Genomic DNA, 9,570 nt, shown 5'->3' on the forward strand with positions numbered 1-9,570 from the left:
TCGTGGTTGTTGGATATGGAATTTATTCCACACTCGTAAGTTATTGTTTAAAAGTTACAAAAGACACTCGCTAAAGCTCATGTCTATTGTAACTTTTAAAAAATAACTCACTCGTGTGAAATAAATCCCATATCCAACAGCCACTCGTTGTGTAACCTCTATATATACGTTAGAAACTTTCATTACTAAATATTTCAGTAAAATTCAATATGAATGCAGCTGTTTCAGCTACACTCTGACTAATGTTGTATTCCAAAAAGCAAAGAAAGCAAATGCAATGTGAAAAATAATATTATTAGAGAGACAAAGTGGTACACGGGGTAAGAGAAAAAGTATCATTCACCCTCTTTGGGGTGAGACAGGAGATCTCAACCCTCGGAATAAGATTCTTAAGCCGTCCAACACTCTGCAAAGCTCAGGTTGAGAATCTCCTGTCTCACCCCAAAGGGGGTGAAAGATTCTATTAATCTCACACATAACGACATTGTAAAAATATAAACTTTACAGTACTGTTAACTTATATATTTTACATCACCCTAGTAAACATTGCAAAACTTAGGCAACGGAAGAGACAGAAAATATTATTCTTATACAGGCCTGTAATTGGTCATTCTTTTCTCGTGAGCAACCTTCAGCTTTACTGTGAGATTCATGTATAGTTCAGAGGTGGAGGAGTATCAAGAATGATCTTGATGTTGACATATTGGCAGTGATTTCTCTTGAGTAGGAACAATTTTATGTTCTGTCCAGAAAAAAATCACTGTTAATTTACGTATCAGAAACATACAATTCATTTCTGTCCTCTAAATGCTATTGTTTCTTAGGGGGGATCCCCCTCCAGGCGCCTATGCTTTTTTCTTCAATACATGTATATAAATTTAGAAGAAGAAAATAAGCATGCTTACCAGTAACATATATTTCTGTGCATATAAGCTGGAAATTTTGTTTCGTTTTATATGCATCAATTGTATTTTTAGCACTATAATTGGCCCCAAACTTCAATAATGACATGTCCATCTATGGAACAAAATTGATCCAATGTGAAGGAAAGTTTGTTTTTATTAGTATTACTTGATACATGTAAGTAACCAATGAATAATGATATCATATATATGTATATTATTCTCCACAAGTATTATAATCATTACTCTAGATCTATATAGGGTTACATTTTTGTAATTGACATATATTATCTAAATCTCTGAGTGATTACTTTTGATCTTCTATTCTGGATATTTCTAGCATTCTGTTGAAGTACATGTATTTTATAAACATTTACTACATATGTATCCTAGATGCAATTAATTTTTATGATGTACGCGTTTGTATATTATTAATTATTAACTTGAATAGATTTTTTTATATTATGGAGATATAACATAAAAATCTGAGTGTACTGTAGTAGTGTTGGACCGATTCTCGATTTTAATCGATGATCGATCGATTATGATTTTTCCAAAGACTATCGATTATGAAAGGTAATCATCGATTATTAAAATGGGAGATAACTCATGCTTATCTTATACTGTTCTGAACCTTTATTAAGATATATATATCAGGGCAAAATCACATCAAAATATTTTAAACATCATAGATACTCAAGAATTTGAATTAAAAAAAATACTTCTTCATGACTGTTCGTTCAGTGGATATCTTTTTAAAATTCTTCAGAAAAACTAAAAGGTGAAATATATAAATATAGGAGAGCTTTCTATAAATAGTATCCGATTATAAAATCGATAATTAGTAAATTGTCCTAAACTGATGATCGATTACCATTTTACAACCGATTTCCAACACTATACTGTAGTTAAACCGTGAAGTGGTTTATGATGAGAGAACACTCAGATTTATAGCATTTGAAAATGTAGATTTTTTTTTGTTTCAGTCTCCCATCTTATATTATACATGTACATATAATATTTAACTGCACTTCCATAGATCTTTGGTTTGGTTAGGTTTGTTTAGTTTAACGTCCTATTAACAGCCAGGGTCATGTAAGGACGTGCCAGGTTTGTTGGTGGGGGAAAGCCGGAGTACCCGGAGAAAAACCACCGACAGCGGTCAGTACCTGGCAACTGCCCCACATGGGATTCGAACCCGCATCCCAGAGGTGGAGGGCTTGTGGTAATATGTCGGGACATCTTAACCACTCGGCCACCACAGAGATCTATATAAGCATATATATATATATATATATATAAGTACAAAAAACTATCAATCTTAATTGCATCTTTGTGACATTTATTAAATTAAATAAAAATATGCTTTGCCTTTTACATATTCGCATACATGTTCATTTTTATCAATAAAATAAAATAATTGTGAAATGAAATCATCAAGATTTAGTGATAAGCTTATGCATCAATCTAAATACATGTTGATAAAAATTTGACATTTTTGTTCACACTATTGGAATTACTTCTTTGCCCAATAAATAGTTTTATTATAAAATACATGTAAACATTTACTTAAATACATATTTTAAAATATTCACAACAAAAAATATTAATATGAAAAAGACATTAATGTTTGAATTTTTTGTTAGTATAAATAGCTGTAATGAATGAATAATCAATACATTCAAATTAAATTGGAGGGTAAAAAACATGGTCATAAGCATGCCCTGAAAATATGATCGAATCAAAAAGATATCTATCGGGTATAATTTGAGCCATTAAAAATTGCCACATTGAAAATGATTTATCAAGAAGTGTCCTCATTGAGGGGCTTTAATACAAATTACATAACTCTATCTGCAAATGCAACTTGCTATACAGGTTGTTAATATTGTTATGGTTTTATTTAATTGTTTTGGAAATTTACAACAAATGCTAAAACAAACGTTAACCATTTCATAAAGCTGCTTGTGTCAAAATGTCTTAAATACTGGTAACCTTTAAAGATGCTCCACAGCTTACAGAGTATAAATGATACTCAGCATTGAACAATAATTGGTGTTTAATTGTATATAATTCAATTTTGCTTGTTACGAGCATTTTCATTGGCTTAAAAATTTACTTTATCAGCCCATAAAGGAAAAAATGGCAACGCTGCTTCTGATTGGCTGAGATGACAGCGTAATGATTTCATAGACAAAAGAGTCCCAAAATGAATTTTTAATATTGAAGAGATTGGCTTTAGTAAATTGAATTATAAGGATTAACTTGAATAGATTTTTATGTTATGGAGGTATAACACAAAAATCTGAGTGTACCCTCATCATAGACTGCTTCACGGTTTATTTAGAGTGCACTCAGATATTTGTGTTATATCTCCATAACATAAAAAATCTATTCAAGTTAATCCTTAAATACAATTAAAATTATACATATATGACTAATTAACACAAAAAAATTATGTCAAATTATTTATTCTGCTTTTGGTGCATGTGCAGTCAGAACTTAATTTCATATAGGACATAGTGCCATGGATTTTTTTTCAGGATGCAATTAATTATTTCTAATATTTTTATCTTTAACTAAAATTAAAAGCTCAAACTTTTCAATGGTGGTGATGGTGTAAAGTAAGTTACTTTTGTAACTGAAGAAAAATACTAATTTGTCTGCTCCTGTTGTTGATAGAGAAAAAAATACCATTGGTCAAAGGTGGAGCATATATCTTTAAGAATACACCAAACATTTGATATTATATTATTATACTATCTTATAAGTTATATGAACCAACAAGTATTACAGCTGAAATTTACATATAGCTAGAGAAGCAAACAACTGCATGTTTATCAATGTTGATGGGACCATATTGACGTACTTAAAACCAAAGTTTATTAAGCTCAACCTCACAGTCAAGAGTTGGGGGCTAGAAGGGTCGGGGGTCATTAGTGCTAGAACATCAGACAACCATGACCTAAACAAACTAAATGTCAGGGCCTATTCTTATTCTCAACTAGTTTGAAAAACAGGACCCTTTGAAATGGTGAAACTGTGAATCTTATAAGGCAGTATACTGTAATTCCATTTTTTCTCATAAGAAATCCTTTATACCTATTTGGCAGTATTTATGATATTCTTTTGTGGTTTTTAATAATTTTATATCTGTAAGTCTCCAATGGGAAATGTAGCAACCAATTTGGAAAATACATGATCATTTCCAATTGAGAATGCAATCATTTAATTTTTTTTAATCAGTCAAATACAAAATACTGTATATAATTGTTGTATCAAAATCATCATTCAATAGTCATGGATCCAGAGCCTATTTATTGTAGAATATAACCTCTAAATTATTATTTACCAGTGTTGAGGGTATTAGTTTTATATTAAATTGTTATCTCCTTAACACAGAAATCTTCACAACACTAGCTGGTACTTAATATAAAGAACAGCATTTTGATGTATTATCTTCTTTTTTCTTACATTTTCGTTACACATGCAACCCAGATAATAATAATATCATATATGACATAATTTGTGTTGTAGTAATCATGTTTTTATTACTCTGCTTAACTATCATCAGTGGTTACATCAAACCATCAGTCATTGAGGCCTGCCTTGAAGTCCTGTCTTTATATCCTTTCACCACAAGTGGTGCCTGGAACCACATATATTGCTCTTCGTTTAGCATGAATACAGCTTCATCTTGGTCTATAGTAACATCATTAAACTGCATGTTTTCGACACTCTGCGTTATCATGTCAGTTGTACAGCTCATTAACACACTCTCCTTTGACTGATTGTTATAACTGTCTGTGCTGTCATGAAGCCATTTAGTTGAAAAGGATGACAGAGTATTGTCAGCACCATCATCTTGAGCAGCACTCATACCAGAACACTCCAATGGTTCAATCCCGGATATTTCTATCTCATATTCATCCTTTGTGATATTGTGACTGTAATGATTGTGGGTGTGTTTCCCACAAATATTCATCACATATTTCTTTCCCCTTGTTGGTACCCTGAATGTTGGTTTGGGGAGAAACCATTCTATTCCTGACTCCCTAGGGGCACGCAGTAATACCCTCAAACATGTGGGTCCAATTTGCTTGGAGCTTCCCATTATGTCTTGTGAAACAAGCTGCCTGTATAGGGACTTAACACAAGTCTTTAGGGCCAGGCCTTCAGCCTCCGGGTTGATCCCAGGTAGATTTACCAGATAGGATTCCTTTGGACTGACAGATGTGCCACCAAACATCAGTACAACCTGCTGGATCTCTGGACACACTTCGAAAACCTGCAGTACTCGTGATGATAGCTCATCTAAATTCTTCACTGTATTTGTGGCTCTTTTTAACTCTAATTTGTTCAATTGTCGAGTTTTGATTTTTTTTGCACCATTCTACAAAGATAAACAGTGGTTCCAACATTAATTAATATAAAAAAGTTTGTGACAATACACATTTTGTAAAAACAAATTGGATGACAAAGACTAATGAAAGAGTCAACTTTAATTGTCTGTTTAAATCATTAGATTTGAAATAAAGCATTTTGTTTCTTCAATACGAGGACTTTGTGGTAGTACATTACCATACCATACATATTTACTGTAACATATATTCAGTTCTAAGGAAACAACATAATTTTTCCTAATGCATTCAGGGCTTTTTCACCTTTTTTGAAACTTTGATTTTAATGGGGTTTGCCATTCAATGAAAAAAAAAAACCTGATAAAAATGGAAACATTCTGAAATTTCTTTTCAATTCAAATATTTTTTTTCTGTGATTAAGTTTTCAAGATGCATATACACAGAAAACGTCTAGTTATAGGCAGATTATCAAAAAAAAATTAAACCTATCATGGATTAAGAAATTGTAAAACCAGTTAATCAGAATTTTTTTTAAAGTCATCCTAAATCTTTAGATTTTGTTTATCATAATTCAACTGAATAATTAGCCTATTTTCATTACCCACATACATTGTTCCCATACAGTACAGTATCCATCAGGACACATTCATCCGTTGCAGTGGACATGCTTTCTTACCACACTAGCTATTACCTTTTGATTCAAGTGATATTGTAGTTATTTCTCACCAGTTTATAAACATATTTATACAATTCAAGTCAAAATATTTTATTGATCAACAAAAAGATAGTATAACAGGCAGGTAGTGCCTATATTGATCCTTTCCTGAATCCGGTACAATGGTATACATTATAATATTATTATTACCCGGTAAATTATGAACAATTAACTTAGATTTAGACAATTTTTTTCTATAAGTATATTGTAAATATATCTACAGTAAATTTCTAAAAATACCTGTTGATAGTTTAATATCAAATTAAGGTTTCATACTAGGAAATTGATCAAAATAAACAAGCACACATACTCCTTTCATACTATATACTTCCACCTCTAGCAACAATACATACATATGTAAGTTAATTACCATAATATATCATCATATATAATCATGTATATATTACTATAAATACATGCTGACTTCAGACTACTTAATATATATCATACATTTACTTATACATTCACCTCTTGCAACCTACACACCATCCTTGATACTCCCGGGCTTCCGATCACTTACGATCTCTACACCCCTGGACTATCTCATAGTGAAATTGAAGGCAGCTCAGCGGAAAACATTTGACCAATCACAGGCTAGCAAAGATTTCCTTTGAAGACTGCAGAGAGAACGACACCAAACATCAAAGCCACACAGTCAACCACAGTGTACTGTTATACGGCTCTTTTGATGTGCATCAAATTACTAAATTACCTGTTCTATACTGTTGCTTCCAGTTTTACTATGAGATAGTCCAGGGGTGCAGAGATTGTAAGTGATCAGAAGCCCTGGAGTATCGAGGATGCCTACACACATACAAATGGAAATAGTATATAAGCCCTTTTCATTACTATTGAAGTGAGAAAATAGATTGTGTATAGCCCTTTTACTTTTTTATAGGGTATGAACTTAAATACATTGTAAATCATTAATATATATATATAATCAAGATGTAAAGAAAGTTTACATGAGTCGATTTGATTCAATTATAAATTTTGATACATTGTGTAAGATTAAATTATAAACATATTTAAATACAATTTACATCACAATAATCTTGGAATAGTGTTTCAATTAGAGCTATTATTTAAACTGATTATAATCGATAGATTTAAACATTCCAATTATCGATTATGAAAATGAAACCGAATCCCATCACTAACTTCATCTTCAAAAAATGACATCTTGACTTTGCAAAAAAATATATACAGATCTGACTCTGTTGCTATCAAAATTAACTTTAGATTTTTTTTTATTTTAACTCAATTTGTTTGCTATTAGATGGCAAATCTCAATACAAAAATAATAAATAAATAAAAATGTAAAAAGAAATCGAAAAAATCACTGAATCCAATGGAAAAAAATGACGTTTCCATATTTAATGGTAAGATATGACAAATTTTATAAGGATAATCTCCCTTTACTTATTGGAATTAAATCTAAATCCGCTCCAACTATACGTCATTGCTTCAATTAAATTGTTACACTATACATGCACAAACTAATCACATAATTACAGTGCATGAAAATTAACACATTCGTTTCTTATATTATGAAATTACTATTGTCACAAAATCTCGAGTTTCTTTTCGTTTCAAAAGGATGCATGCACGTTTACGTGTAGACTTATAATAAAGTTCAAAATGTAAATACAAATCATACAATACAAATCATACAATACAAATCATACAATACAAATCATACAATTGACTCTACACTTTAATTGTTTAGAAGACATGTATTTAAATAGAGCACCTGTTGATCGTTTTCAGAATTACTTTCCGATAATTTTTTCAGTTCCTGTTTCACGTAGTCAACAGGCAGAGGGATTTGTTGTCGTTCGTAAAGTAGATACTTGATCAACTCTATAACCAAAGATCCCCGCACTCTTGATTGCAGTGTACCGTCAAAAACGAAAGTACATGACAACATGTCATCGTCTTTCCCCTTACGCTTCGCCATCTTCAAATTTCCCACTTACAACCGGTAAAGGGAGATCACTCTAATGTTAGATGATGCATGTCTTTTTACGCCTAGGCCACATGAGGGCCATGTATAGTCTCTATAAGAAAAAAATAGCCAGAAATACATATAAATTATATGTATTTCTGGCTATTTTTTCATATAGAGACTATACATGGCCCTGTGCCTAGGCCACTAAAGTCTAATATCTTGAAAACTAAATGATATAAGATTCTGTTTTGTTATATACCATATTTTCAGGGCTACTGAATGCAAATATGAGCATTTAGTAATTTGTAAAAGCTGTAGGTCATCTTATTTTTCAAAATGGCCGACATAGAAATGTTTAGGAATTCTAGGCCTAATTGGCCTATCTTGAAAACTTATATTGTATAGAACATAGAATAGTATCCTGAAAACGAATCGATATTTAATCATAATGTTGTTTTAAGGATGTACACCTCTGAGAAGTCAAAATTTTCTTGTTTTAAACTTTTTTTTCTCATATAGATTTTTGGAAATAGGAGTTCATACCATACAAGAAAATGGAAGAAAAACATATGTTCGTGTGCTCGATTTTGAGCTTTTGTCACTCAAAGACACCTTGTTGACAAAATATTGGATTTTATGGAAATTTTGCCGTTTTGACCATATACACAAGAGTTTAAAGCCATAATTTCCTAATGAGATGTTTGATATGTATGGAAGTTTGAAGAATTTATTTTCCTGTAGTCTTCTTTAAAAATATACAAGTTTTGATTAATAAGACTCATATTTTTTCTCAGAATAACAACATATGCTACCCCTACCCCTTAATTTTGAGCTACAAAATAAACCATTTTCCTTTATGGAAATAGTTGTGGTATTAAACTTTTGTTAAAGGTGATCCACCGCTGACAAATGGTATTTTTTCACTATCAAAAACAGGAGCAGACGATCTGGTATTTTTCTTCAGTTACAAAAGTTACTTACTTCATACCATTACCATCATTGAAAAGTTTGAGCTTCTAATTTTACTTAAAGTTTAAAATATAAAAAATAATTAATTGCATCCCGAAAAAATTCCCTGGCACTATATCCTATATGGAATGAATTACTGATTGCGCATTCACCAAAAGCAAAACAAAATATTTTATATTGTGTTTTGTGTTAATTAGACATACATATACACGATTAAACTCGAATTATTGTTGAAATGATGAGTATCATTTATGCTCTGTCGGCGGTGGATCATCTGTAATATTTTGCATATCAATAGGGAATGGGTTATTCTTTTTAAATTAGGCAGAAAAATGGGGGGTCAGTGTGCTTACTTTTTTGCCCCATTTGAATATGTGTTATTTTTCAGTATTTTAGAGTAAAAAATAAAAGTGCTCAAATTACCATTAAATGTAAAAATAAAGTGACAAAAGCGTATCACTTCACGCAATAATGCTCAATATTTTAATAACCACTAACCTAGTAAAGATTAACAGCAAAAAATAGCTCGATACAGCTAAAAATGCTGGTGCAGTGATGATTTAAGTAAAAACAATTTCAGCAAAAAGTGGTTAAACTATGGCTCTACTCAAAGAGGAAAAAAGACACAATTTCAAAATGGCCGCCAAATGGGCCATTTATTAAAATCCCTGT

At 31.3% G+C, this 9,570-nt stretch overlaps 1 protein-coding gene across 1 annotated transcript; it reads right to left on the reverse strand.

Annotated features, from left to right (window-relative positions):
- Positions 1–2,234: 2,234 nt before the first annotated feature.
- On the reverse strand, positions 2,235–7,955 carry LOC138318989 (MAD2L1-binding protein-like). Its single transcript, XM_069261861.1, has 2 exons — positions 7,732–7,955; positions 2,235–5,295 (listed from the first exon to the last, which is right to left on the reverse strand). The coding sequence occupies exons 1-2, from the start codon at positions 7,936–7,938 to the stop codon at positions 4,480–4,482; spliced, it is 1,023 nt and encodes a 340-aa protein (XP_069117962.1). The 5' UTR covers positions 7,939–7,955; the 3' UTR covers positions 2,235–4,479.
- Between the last annotated feature and the right edge of the window lie 1,615 nt (positions 7,956–9,570).

Source organism: Argopecten irradians, chromosome 3 (genome assembly GCF_041381155.1).
Source record: "Argopecten irradians isolate NY chromosome 3, Ai_NY, whole genome shotgun sequence".
NCBI classification, from domain to species: Eukaryota; Metazoa; Mollusca; class Bivalvia; order Pectinida; family Pectinidae; genus Argopecten; species Argopecten irradians.

Excerpts from the sequence above, each read along its gene's own strand:
- LOC138318989 (XM_069261861.1), bottom strand. The coding sequence starts at position 7,938 with ATGGCGAAGCGTAAGGGGAAAGACGATGACATGTTGTCATGTACTTTC. Across the intron at positions 5,296-7,731 it reads ATTCTGAAAACGATCAACAG|AATGGTGCAAAAAAAATCAA; the intron begins GTGCTCTATTTA and ends TTATCTTTGTAG.